Source organism: Gadus chalcogrammus, chromosome 4 (genome assembly GCF_026213295.1).
Source record: "Gadus chalcogrammus isolate NIFS_2021 chromosome 4, NIFS_Gcha_1.0, whole genome shotgun sequence".
Taxonomy (NCBI): Eukaryota; Metazoa; Chordata; class Actinopteri; order Gadiformes; family Gadidae; genus Gadus; species Gadus chalcogrammus.
The window spans coordinates 10,868,006-10,881,246 of NC_079415.1; the positions used below are offsets into that span (position 1 = coordinate 10,868,006).

General features: G+C 44.1%; 1 protein-coding gene and 1 long non-coding RNA gene across 6 annotated transcripts in view; one reads left to right on the forward strand and one right to left on the reverse strand.

The window, feature by feature from the left end:
* Positions 1-1,017: 1,017 nt before the first annotated feature.
* Positions 1,018-10,538, forward strand: LOC130381146 (eosinophil peroxidase-like). Of its 5 annotated transcripts, none has more exons than XM_056588598.1 (16): positions 1,018-1,064; positions 1,171-1,237; positions 1,445-1,541; positions 2,191-2,366; positions 3,456-3,588; positions 5,142-5,271; positions 5,367-5,573; positions 5,689-6,052; positions 6,348-6,508; positions 6,651-6,909; positions 6,994-7,164; positions 7,303-7,540; positions 7,777-7,997; positions 8,105-8,139; positions 8,316-8,444; positions 8,747-10,537. In XM_056588598.1, the coding sequence occupies exons 2-15, from the start codon at positions 1,171-1,173 to the stop codon at positions 8,424-8,426; spliced, it is 2,370 nt and encodes a 789-aa protein (XP_056444573.1). In that variant the 5' UTR covers positions 1,018-1,064; the 3' UTR covers positions 8,427-8,444; positions 8,747-10,537. The 5 variants fall into 5 exon arrangements, with proteins under 5 accessions (XP_056444573.1, XP_056444575.1, XP_056444576.1 ...); XM_056588600.1 differs by having other exon boundaries at positions 8,316-8,387; positions 8,747-10,536; XM_056588601.1 differs by lacking the exon at positions 8,316-8,444 and having other exon boundaries at positions 8,747-10,538.
* The window catches only part of LOC130381149 (uncharacterized), a 32,333-nt gene continuing 22,462 nt past the window's right edge, over positions 3,371-13,241 (reverse strand). Inside the window, exon 3 of the long non-coding RNA XR_008895340.1 lies at positions 3,371-3,576. This is a non-coding gene — a long non-coding RNA (uncharacterized LOC130381149). The remainder of the gene's footprint in view (positions 3,577-13,241) is intronic.

The window sequence follows — 13,241 nt, forward strand, 5'->3', positions numbered from 1 at the left end:
TCAACACATACCCTTCACCATACCTAGAGATGCAACCAATCAATCATTACTGCTTTTCTCCAGAAAGCGGTAAGGCAGGCCTCATGGCTCAGGCAATATTTTAGGTCACTACTTCACCAAATCTTTGTGTTTTGCTATTTGCTTAGTAGTAGAGTAAGTAGTTCTGTTTGCTTCTGTTGCGAGACTATCCTACACTGAGCATCCCACGGGTTTGAGGGCAATTGGCAGTCTAGACATTGAGTGACCCAACAGAATTGCACAAAATTGTGTTTTATTTCTACAGTTTGCCTCAGTGAAGGGGAACTATGGGTAGGATAGACAATTGCAACTTTCCTGTGAAGGTTGCAACTCAAACATTGCGATTCTGGAGGGAGAGAAACAGTAACCATGTTTTAAGGACATTAAAACAGCAAACCTATTCAACATAACTAATAATAACTAAAGAATGAAATGGCTTGTAAAACAGAAATGGTCTACTGTCCTCAATACGATTGTAAGCATTTAAAGACTTGAAATCGGTTCCCTTGACGATGATACAGAATGGTGGATTAGAGAGTTTTTGAGGCTCTATATGCTAACATAACCTCATTTTATAACCATTTCAGAAAAAATAGATTCTTTCCTTAATGCCAGAAATACAATGTTTGTCGTAGGCCTACACACCCTGAGAGGACACTTAGTTAACCTTTAAGCACATTTTTAGATCCGCATTTACTGTTTGGATGTAAAAAAGTAAAATATTAATCTGAAAAAAGAAAAATTAGATCAGAAAAAAACAAAACAATGTGCTTCCAATATAAAAGTTAGTTAGTTAGTATGATAGTATTTAGATACTACTCAAAGCTTTTGTTGCAAAAGAAACATGATTAGCTGAAAATATACATTTATATGAATCCAGTTCAGCTAGAAGAAGGAAGTAAGAACGATAGTATTTTACTGATATATTGACCACATCAACCCTGGGGGTGAGGCCAAAGATTGTCACTATAAATAGGCTGACACAGGGACAGTCTTCAAACCACCTTAGCATTGTTCTCAATGTACTTTTAGCTTCATCTGCAGAGGTAAGAGGACCTCTTTCCTGTGTGGGACCTAGCGGGTCGGTGTGCATTAGGCTTGCATCGGCTTAACATTGATGGCTGATGTTTGGTATGTTTTGTCCACTTTTAGATGAACCTGCTTGTCTGCATTATAACGCTGGGCATCTGTGTGATGCAGGCCCATTCAAACCCATCAAGTAAGCTTTTAAACGATTACCTTCCAAAAACATGGCGCTTTTAATGCATTTTGGTCAATGTTATTATACTGTTGTAGCTGAAGGTTTGGATTCTCCTGAACTTATGTTTTTTCCTTATTAATACTTGTATCTTTAGGTCAAACCTATGGTTTATTTTCTTAATGATCTTCTATCTTAAGGTCGATGTTATGTTTTATCATATTAAAGCTCTTGTATCTGAAGGTCTGGGTCGTCCCTATCTTATGGAGTGCTTTGAAGAGGCCAAAAAACTGGTGGATGATGCTTACAAGTACTCGCGAGATGAGTGAGTATGTTGTTGTTGAATCTTATTTTGTCTTAACGAGAATTTGATCAATCACCTTACTGAAAATGATACTGTAACAGGATACTTCCACTATATGCATTCAAGACGATTTTCCATTTGTCTAATGATTCAACTGGCCTGGCTCCGCCTGCCTAAGTACTTTGGCTCAATTTTCATTTCCCTGCAGTAGTACGTCTGGGCTTGCGGTATATTCGCCGGTTTTTTCTCCGGGTAAATTTTGCCAGTCCAATCAGCGAACAGAGGGAGTGGCTGAGAACAATGATGAGGTTGTGTGCTAGTATCAATTGTAGTCAAACGTTAGCGATTGGTTATGGCAGATCCAGAGTGGCACTGGGCAGATCAAATGGTTTTAAACTCCATCAGACACCCGCCTTCCAGTGAGCAAACGTTTGGCAATGGAGAGTGGCCAGACTCTCTGTGCAAATGAAATTTAAGTACGAGAGCCTGGTAGGACCAGGCTATGATTCAACTATAAACACAACAAAAACGGTGATTGATAAGAGAAAATTACCTTTACGTAGCCGTTTTACTTTCCTATTTAACCTAATTAACTTGATGAAAATCATCACGTTAGTGCTGCTATGGGTCCCATCGTATCATAACCATGCCCCCCCCCGTTCCCCTCCAGGAGTCTGAGCAGGGTTCGCAGAGAGGTCGTCTCTCCGGCGGACATCCTGCGCCTCATGAAGCAGCCGCGTGGAGCCTCCCGCTCGGCAGTGCGCTCGTCCGACTACATGGATCAGACCCTGCGCCTGTTGCACGACCGCGTCCACCGCGTGCACAAACGCTCGCTCAACGCCACAGGTCAGAGCGCACGCGCTATGTTGTTGTCGTTAGTGAGCACGCAGGAGTTTTATTGAGGGCAGGTAAAGTGGCGGAGAGGTGTCGGTGAGGTGTCGGATGAGCTGAATGTGTACACTCATGCATGCACACTAGGGGTGTAAATCTTTGGTTTCATCACGATACGATATTATATCGATTCATTGGACAACAATACGATATTTGCCGATATCAAAAGTCTGCCGCGATACGATACGATACGATTTGATTCAGGGGCATGCGATCGATATGAGACGATATCATATGCCCATTTAACACAACCTCTTACAATCACATCAACTCACATCAACTTAATTATAATTTCATCATTTTATTTCTTTGCTCTTCCGGATATTGAAAACAAAAACAATCCATTTTTAATACAAATAATAAAGTGCCACATAATTGCATTTAAGTGCCAAAGGTTTTTTATGGCTTAAATTAAAGAGCCTGTAATGATCTTTCATTTTGAACGTAGACCATTCCCAACCGATCTGTGTGGATAGTTTTCTTCTAAAAACAAAACATCCCTCGGAATCATCTTGGCTGTAAAGATAAGCCGTCCGTGTTGCCAGATTGGGCAAATTTTTCAGCCCGATTTGGCTACTATTAATCACGTTAGGCTGGAAAAACGGGACGTATGCCCAATCTGGCAACACAAAACGAAACTAGACATCCTCGCGCTCACACATGTGCTCGCTGTTGCTTAACCGGTGAATGGATACGAGCGGCTTGGCGCTTTGCGCAGAAGTAGTTTCACAAACACCCGCGAAAGGAGATATATAATAATAAAAGCGTGTAATACAGCGATATGCATCGATGTTTGGGCGTTGCATCGATGCAGCTGGATCGTTCGCCAATCAATCGATGTATCGATCTACATCGATGTATCGTTACACCCCTAATGCACACGCACATTCATATCGACACACATGGGCTTAGTGCATGCACACTCACTCTCCCGCTCACTCACTCAAACACATACACACACTCAATCAATCACTTGAAAACTTACTCACTCGAGAACACACAAATGTACACCTCTTTTCTGAACCTATGTCTGCTGTTCTCCAGATCTGCTCCCTCGTGAAGACCTGGAGGTTCTCTCCAAGATCTCTGGATGTGCAGCCAGGGTCAGCGATCCGCCCTGCCGCAGCATTCAGAACCTGGACAAGTACAGGACCGCCACCAGCGTCTGCAACAACATGTAAGAGCGACAATTACACTGTTATATTCCTGTCAGCTTGTCGTGTAGACCAAGTGGCTACAGCGGTTTCCAACCTTTTTTGGGCAATGACCCCATTTTGACATAAAAAAATTCTGCCGACCCCAGAGACTTTTTTTTTTTTCTAGAATTAGTTGAACATGTTTGTTACACTGTGAACAAATATAGAGTAGCCAGGATAAGTGCACAAATTGACAATTTTCCAAAGATGTCCGATACATATGCAAGGAGGCACATTTTCTGCTGGTCACACAGAAAGTCGCAAAAATCTTTTTATTTAACATCCATTAAAAACGCCAACAGCTCGTTTCTCAGCTTGAAAAACCGCTCCAACACGTGACCTCTCGACAACCACCGTGCCTCTGTGTGAAATAGTAAGTTTTCATATTCAGAGCACAGTGTCGGCGCAGTGCTGCAAACAGACGCGCGGGCCGAGGGTGTGGCTTGATGTAATTCACCATGGTTACGACCTGTTGCAGTATGTCTGCGATGGGCGCATTTTAGTTTTTGTTTTTTTTACTTCTTCCTCCCCGCATATCGTTTTCACCAATTCGATGGCAGCTGGCAATATTAAAGTCTCAGCAATGCTATGCGGCTTCATATAAGCAATGAGATAGCTCACCTTAAGAGATGCTTTCAGGGCCTGTTCACTAGCAGTCATAGCTTTTTTGAAATACACTCGCTGCTTATTCGGCTCTGCAAATTTATTTTCGAAAAAAGCTCTTGGTTTGCCGACAAGCTCATTGTTTGTCGTCTTAAATGTCTTGGGTTTGTTCGGCTTCATACTCTCGGCAGACAGGACCTTCCTACAGAGCAGACATTTCGGCTTCTCCTCGTTGCCTTCCATCACAATTGTAAATCCATACTGAATGAAACTTTGGTCGTATGTTCTCTGTCTCTTTGGTGTCTGTGCCGCAGGACCAGGCAGGCGAAGAAATCTTTCAATTTAGTTTGTGTTTACATTTTACAAGTTTGAGTGGGAGCTCAAGTAATGTAACTGTGCAGTCACGTGATCGCGGCATTGAAAGATGCGCCAGCTCAGATATTTGCTGCATTTTTTTTAACTAGATTTAAATTAGTAGTATAGAAGACAGTTATGTACGATTATTTGTAGTGTTTTATTTAAAAAATAATAATATTTATATATATAGATATAGATAATTATAATTTTTTTAAATCTTTTCTTTTCATTTTTTTTAATCAATTACTAGACATTTCAGGCAACCCCATTTAAATTCTAGGCGACCCCACATGGGGTCCGGACCCCAAGGTTGAAAAACCCTGGTTCCAATTATACTTTTATTTTTAAACATTGCAGTCAAATATATGCAATGGCAGTTGATTACCACCAACGATATGTGGACGCAAGTGATAAAAAAAAGAGAGATTGTGAAAACTAGACGTTGAGGCGGTCGACGTGTGTCAACTAATTAAAGATCTTAAGACATCCCCCAACCACAAGTAACATGTGCCCACTTCAATGGAGGGAGAGAGGGAAGTTTCAAAGTAAAAGTGTTTCAACATGCTGTCAACAGGATGAGTCCTCGCCTGGGGGCCTCCAACACCCCCTTCAAGCGCTGGCTCCCCGCTCAGTACGACGACGGCGTCGCCTTGCCCAACGGCTGGGAGAGAAGCCGCCGCTTCAACAACTTTGTTCTCCCTCTGGTAATATGTCGTCAGCCCAGCCCATGCGGCAGTAAAATCCACGTGAGGCAAATACACACGTCTATCTACAACGGATTGTGTCCGTCCTCCATTAGGTCAGAGAGGTGTCCAACCGCATCCTGGCGACGCCAGACGAGGGCGTGGTCAACGACCCTGAATTTTCCCACATGACGACCCTGTTCGGCCAGTGGAACGACCACGACCTCACCTTCACCCCCTTCTCACCAAGCATCCGCTCCTTCAGCAACGGCCTCAACTGTGACGAGAGCTGCGAGCGCTCTGAGCCCTGCTTCCCCATTCAGGTATGGTCACCGACTGGGTTCCAGTTGGAGCTTTTGTTGTGTAGTACGATCTTTATGTTTAGACAGCGAAGCTGTGGTTTACAATCACCCTCGTCATCTGAGCTCTTCTACACAGATCCCCCGCGGCGACCCCCGTTTGCCAACTGGCCCGGACAGCTGCATCCCGGTCTTCCGATCGGCGGCCGTATGTGGAACCGGAAATTCGGCATTCAATTTTGGCGGCGTGGCTAACAAGCGGGAGCAGATCAACACCCTGACGGCGTTTCTGGACCTGGGCCAGGTGTACGGCTCGGAGGAGCAGCTGGCGATGGACCTCCGCAACCTCACGACCGATGCGGGCCTCCTGCGCGTCAACGAAAGGTTCAGGGACAACGGCCGGGAGCTGCTGCCGTTCAGCCCCCTGCTGCCCAAAATGTGCGCTACACGCCAGAGAGTCACAAACAACAGCAAAGCCCAGGAGGTGCCCTGTTTCCTTGCAGGTTGGCACAAATATGTATATCTTCATGCAACACACACACACACACACACACACAAACACATACACACACACACGTCTCTTTATATCGCTATACATCTGTCTTTACCTCTGTCTCTTATATTGAAATATATTTATATACAAATAAAAATAGTATTTCCATCTCTTTATATACACCTCTCACACCATCACTGTCTGTCCATCTTGTTTCTATCTCTATATCATAGCTAGCAAATCGTTTATAGACTCCCGACTAGTGTTGTGTCAATCGATTGTGCACGGCATGTGTCGGTTTCCAGGTGACGTTCGTGTCGATGAGAACATTGCCCTGACGTCCCTCCACACCCTGTTCATGCGAGAACACAACCGTCTGGCGCGTGAACTCAAGAGGCTAAACCCGCAGTGGGACGGTGAAACCCTCTACCAAGAGGCTCGTAAAATCATGGGCGCGTACACTCAGGCAAGCCCCACCCCTGCACTTCTTTAGTCATATCCTCTACCCTCACTCAACTCTGATAAATCCTCTACTGACCGTACCACATCTCCTCCTCCTCCTCACCAAGCGTTCCTCCTCCTCAATACGTGTACTTCGTCCTCCTCAGGTGTTGGTTTTCAGGGACTACCTGCCCCACATCGTGGGTGACGTGGCCATGTCCAGAGTGCTGGGCCGCTACCCAGGCTACGACCCCAACGTGGACCCCAGCATCGCCAATGTGTTCGCCACCGCCGCCTACCGCTTTGCCCACCTCGCCATCCAGCCCTTCCTAGCTCGCCTGGACCAAAACTACCGGGAGAACGCCCGCATCCCCAACGTGCCGCTCTTCAAGGCCTTCTTCACCCCCTGGAGGATCGTATTTGAAGGTGAGCGGAGGGGACACAAAGTGCTTGCAAGAAACATGAATTTAGAACGTGGTCGTTTTCTTCATTGTTGTTGGTTTGTTATAGGCGGAATCGACCCCCTGATCCGAGGTCTTGCGGGCCGTCCTGCCAAACTGAACGCTAAGAAACCCGTGCTGGTGAACGCGTTGCGGGAGAGGCTCTTCCAGTTTGTCATGCACCTGGCTCTGGACCTTGGGTCACTCAACATGCAGAGGGGCCGGGACCACGCCATCCCTGGTACCTATCCCCTAAAAGCCTCTCCTCCTCTCGTCTGCTTCCTCTTTGCTCGCTTGATTCAACTTACCGTTATTCAATTTATGACGCTGCAAAGGCTATGCGATCTGATGGAAATCCACCTTTTACTCAACACGCTAGGCTACAACGCGTGGCGTAAGTTCTGTGGGCTGTCCCAGCCCGGCAACCAGGCAGAGCTGGCTCGGGTCCTTAACAACGCGGGCCTGGCGACAAGGCTCCTGCAGCTGTATGGAACACCAAGCAACATCGACGTGTGGCTGGGAGGCGTGGCAGAACCCTTGGTCCAGGGTGGCCGTGTGGGCCCTCTGTTCGCCTGCCTCATCGCCTACCAGTTCAAGAACATCCGCCAGGGAGACAGGTACGCATGCTGACATGTACTGACTGGATTGACGTTAGGGTGCAAAACCGAAAGAAGGGCGACGCGGTTTGATCTAGATAAACTTTGGAGTATGATTGAATATGCAAGTTTGAGTTGAATTAAGAGGCAGGTGATTGAGGATCAGGTAGCGGGGTAGGGGTCGGTATGTGGAAATCATGGAGACCCACTTCAATACCCAGGCACCATCCACATTGAGTTCTGTTTGCCGTGAACAGGTTGTGGTACGAGAATCCGGGCGTGTTCAGCCCCAGCCAGAGGAATGTGCTGCGCACTGCCTCCCTGGCCAGGATCATCTGCGACAACACGGGCATCTCCAGCGTCCCCCTGGACCCCTTCAGCCTCCTCAGCCGTAGAAACCGTCTGGTCAGCTGCTCCAGAATCCGAAGCATTAGCCTCTTGCCCTGGAGGGAGAGGCCCCACGATGAGGCAGCATCGGGTGAGGAACAGGAATGTGAAAGGCTCGCTTTCAATTCAGAAGAACCTTTAGCGTGCACATTTTATTGAATCCTCAATCGTTTTTAAAAGCTTTGTTTGTTTCTGCAGGCACAAATGAAATTCTTGCAGCCATTGAAGCTGAGGTAATAATTATGAATGTATTTTTTTTATCCAGTGTTGGACAATACACTTATTGATATGTTAAATTCCCATACTTGCCCACAGATCCTTCCCCCCTTTCTTTTTAATAAACTGATATGTAAATACTGAGGGAGAAAAGATGACATATACCGATTTGTATTATCTTGTTTGTATCCAGAGGACCAGGCTTTCCCAGGCAGAGCAGGACATTATGGGCAAGATGGAGCCAAAGATGGAAGAGGACAATGAGGTGGTTATGTCTCACATCTCTGTAGGACAAGAAGAATGAGCTAGTTCAGGAATAAGGGTGTGTGATCTTGTGAACAATTATCTGTGTTCCTATTGGTTACTGGAATTATTTACTCCAGCTTTCATTTGCTGTGAAATTGGTCAATGACAATTATATTATAGAAAACGTTAGGCCATGTAATTAAAGTCTGTGACCTTATCACTCATGACGTTTCTTTCATTTTTCATAATCCAACTAGCGCCTTGCATAGCTTTAAAATAGTGCAGACCCTGTAGACCGAGCAAGTACCTGAACATCTGACAGGTGATCATGCAGTTCCTCTAACATTACCTTCTGCTTGTATTTTTCCTCCTCTGAAGGTTCCCCAGGGGGCATAAGAGGTGAACCTGGCCCTTGAAAGAAAGATTTCTAATCAATGCAACCCGTTAACTGTCTTTACCTGCCTGACTTGATGGTGAATTTGTGTCGCACCATTCCACAAACCGCTTTTCTCTCAACACCGGGGGCCCGGTATTTTTTTAAGGCCACTGTTACACCATGAAACGTACAATGACATTTTTAACAACAACTCTGACGATTGAATTACTTTGTCAGAGTTGGTAAACATTTTTGACCCTTGTGTTGTCTATCCACTAAATTTATTTGCACAAATCAATTCTGTTTGAATCCGATCTATTATTTTTTAAATCTGTATCATATGAAGCGAACCAACTGCTTTCAATAAATAATTCCTGTTGATGGAATTGTTAAATCGAGAAACATTTTTACGGGTTAACGACAACTAGTTCATAGCCAAACTGAGAGCGTCAGTATTAAACCATTCTTTTAACCAAGTTGACGTTTGGCTCGGCCTAGTGGCCATTGATTGAACTGCAATGCTGCAACCAGGCCATGGATGCAAAGACGCGCACAAAAATAAAATCCATTAATCTTTCACCTCAATCAAATAAAAAAAGGAAGAAAAATCACTGCTTCTCTTTTACATCAGTGTCAGGATGAATATATATCACAATTCTGATTCAAAAGGTTATCTGTATGTAATGGCTTGTTTCCATACGACAGCCAGGGAAGATGCACAGGACATCGCCAAGCCAACTCGTTCCCTATCATGGATGTAGTGCACTAAATAGGGTGCACGCCATTATGTAGGGTGTTCGAATTCTCAGTGTTCCACTATATAGGGCACTATATAGTGGACTTAAAATAGGGTACATACGATGTTCCCTACATGTTACTCCCGTATACCACAATGCAATGCGGTCGTGTTTTTCCGGAGGAGAAGAAGAAGCTGAATAACCGCGAAAACTTATACATTTAATGATGGAGTCTCCGGCTTTCGTTTAGAAATGTCAACAATTTAGGATTTAACATAGAATATTTAACATTCAAAATTAATAAAATAAATACTTGAACAAGGAAATGTAACATTCAACATCAATACAACCTCCAGCTTTCCTCGTGAGTGCCTGGTATGTTTACCTGATGGGGACTCTCTAAATCGACGCCACTTCGACCTGGGCGGGACTTTACGTCCTACGTCACTCGCTATGTGTGTGCATGTGTGCGCATAGCCGTCACTCGCGATGGGTGTGCATGTGAGAAAGGTTTTGGCTTTTAGTGTCTATGGGTTGGTAATAACGGTTCTGATGATTTTTCTGATGGAAAAGTGGTCTTTTATTTCCATAATCTTTGTTCAGTGAACGCATAAACCCGTTTGTTAGTTAGCAGTTAAACAAAATGCGATCTATTTGTTTACAGCGACCAACTGATGATTGGGGGTTCGATTCCCTAGTGATGCAAGGTTTTTTCTTTCATTTTGGACTGCACACACATCGCGAGTGACGGATACTCGAACATTGTACACACATCACTGTCTTTACAATTTCTAGGCAACCGAAGTTTAAAGATTGTCAAGTGGTTAACTCTTGAATCGCATGTACTAAGACCTGATGGGTTAGTGGTCAGAGAACAACTCATTAACGCAGGGATAAGGGGTTTGATTCCTTAATGAAGCTAGCTTTTTTCATTCATATTGGACTGGATGTTCGTTTGCCATTTTGCGTAACTTGTAGTTTATGATGATGAAATGTTACTGGGGTTAAAGGCACCCAGTGCAACTTTATGTAAACATTCAATGAAAAATAAACATTCAATTTCTAGTCTTTTTTACACGTAGTAAGTTTCAATAACTCCATTCCATTACATATCGACATTCAAGGAGCAAAGATGAGACGTCGTTGTGTGGTGAGAACTGATAGAAAATCGTAAACAACAACAATCGCCGGTGGGGAGAAGCCATTTTTCCATTGACTGGAAGCCTGCTTTATTTATTGTAGGTTACAAAAAATAAAGAAAAGGGCGGCATTGTTGTTGTTATCGATTTTGTATCAGTTCTCACCACACAACGACGTCTCATCTTTGCTGCTTAAATGTCGGTATGTAATGGTATGGAGTTATTGATACTACGTGTAAAAAAGACTAGAAATTGAATGTTTATTTTTAAGCCTCGAAAGTTGCACTGGGTGCCTTTAAGGTTAGGGTAGTCTCGCAAAACCAGACCAAACTACAGCAAGTAGAATAAGGTTAGGGTAACGCTAAGGGTAAGACATAAAGTGTTTTTGCAACACAATATTTCTTACAATAACAAAGTTTTGATGACTCCAGTAGGAAACTTAAGATACCTAGAGAAATGCGTGAGTGCTCACAAAACAACAAGTCAGCAGTGTGGTACAGGGTGATCATTTCTGATATACAGTACAAAAGCTGAAACTATTAGCCAGGAGTGGGAAAGATGCAGACGCAGACGTGGGAAGCAATAAGACGCACCAACACACAGTTGCCTGTTGCAAAATGGTTCAGAGTTTAATAGAAATAGTTAGGGTTAGCTGGTATGGCGTTATCTGGTATGGCTATAGTCTAATGTTAGCTTAGTTCGTGTTGTTTCGTCATGTTAATCGCTAGTAATAGTAAGTCATTTGTAGAAATATAGCCTATCATCACAGACTGTAGGAATGTCACCCACCCTCCATCGCGTACGACACTGACCAGTGTTGCCAACTCTTCAGGAAGGAAAGTAGCTATTGGCTCTCCTAAAAGTCGCTAGAAGTCGCTAGATGACGTCATCGCCTAATTTGCATAACTGGAAGTATAAAAAAAAAAACTACATTTTCTTTTTTTGCTTAGTCCCAATTTTGCTTACCATAAATGGCAGCGTTGTTTGAGCTGAACTTTAAGGCTTTGCCTCTTGAATATGCTTTTGGGTTGAACTGTGTTTCACATCACTGAGTTTGGCACAGAAATCGACCTTGCAATAGCTACAGTATGCTCGTTTATCGTCTCCAATAAACGGCTTTAACCAGCCCTTAAAAGCAGTGTTTGCTTCCCACTCTTTCCTATATTTTTGTTGGTAAAGTTTTGACTGCGACATGGTAAACACACACACACACACACACACACACAGTGGACGAGGTGAAGTGACTGAGCCTGAAGGTGCGGCCACACCAGACGCGTATCTCGCGTACTTTTTACGCGAGATACGCGCGTAAAATGTTGCTTGACCATTTTGTGTCAAAAATGGTCACATACGCGCAATACGCGCCATACGCGCATACGTCACTCGCCTAGATGAGTCCACTCCATGTCCATGCAAGTGAACGGAGCGTTCCCTCTTCGTCAAAACTATCAAACCAAACATCCTTCACATTCACCGAGCGAACATTACGAAAGTAAAATGCACATTTCTCGCTAAAAATGTTTCCATAAACGCATTTAATGGCGTAACTATGTTACTATTTCCACCCAGAATAAAGAAAGTTGTCGGCCGTGGCTGTGTGTGTGTGTGTGTGTGTGCGTGTCTTGCCCCAGGATGAGGCTCCCCACGGTAAAGGCTCCAACACTTGTGTGTGTGTGTGTGTGTGTGTGTGCAGGGGCGGCCTTCCCTACAGGCGGGTTAGGCGGCCGCCTAGAGCGCCATCTAGAGGGGGAGCGCAAAATAATGCGCCCGAAAAAATAAATAAATAAATATATATTTTTTTTTTCCCCTCCTGGCGCATATTTTTGCGCCCCTTATATATCTCCAACCAATATTTTGACATTAAAAAAAATAAATCTAACATTAGGGTAAAATTAGCCAGAAATCGAAAACCGAAGGGGAACCTACCTCCTTGGTTTCGTCAGAACATGCTAGTACTATAAGGCGTTTGGTTAGAGTGTTTTCAAGAATCAAGAACGAAATCAAGAAAATGAAGAGGCAAAAGCCATCCGGGGCGCAATTTTTTCCTCCGTGGATTTTATTCTTGAATTAATGTTTGTTCATCGTTGCGATCGTTGTTGTGTTTATGTGAAAGAAATGCAGTTACAGGGCAAAACAGTTTTTCAAGGTTGCAATTCAGTATTCGTGGGGAATTAACAAACTATTTTTTTTTTTTATTATTATTATTATTATTATTATTATTTTATTTTTGCGGAGGGGGGGGGGGCGCCAGGAGTGAAGCTCGCCTAGAGCGCCAAATGTGCTGGGGCCGCCCCTGTGTGTGTGTGTGTGTGTGTGTGTGTGTGTGTGTGTGTGTGTGTGTGTGTTGCCCCAGGATAAGCTGCGCTGGAGTCCGAGGTAGGAAACCCAAACGCCGCCGTGTTTGGGTGATAGAGTTTAGATCGGGTTAGATTAAATAATCTCGGATATAAATAACAATAATCGGGTTAAATAACTTCACATGGTGTGTCTGGTGTGTTTCCAGCATTCGTAGTGTTGATCAGCAGATATATAGTCCGCCAAGACGTTGAGGTTGCTTAGTAACCAGAGACTCTGTCCATGCAAGTGAACGGAGCGTTCCCTCTTCGTCATAACTATCAAAC

Bases quoted from the DNA above. Each gene is read 5' to 3' on its own strand.
- LOC130381146 (XM_056588598.1), top strand. From the start codon at position 1,171: ATGAACCTGCTTGTCTGCATTATAACGCTGGGCATCTGTGTGATGCAG. The intron at 1,542-2,190 runs GTGAGTATGTTG...GTTCCCCTCCAG, and splicing joins TACAAGTACTCGCGAGATGA to GAGTCTGAGCAGGGTTCGCA. The intron at 5,272-5,366 runs GTAATATGTCGT...GTCCTCCATTAG, and splicing joins ACAACTTTGTTCTCCCTCTG to GTCAGAGAGGTGTCCAACCG.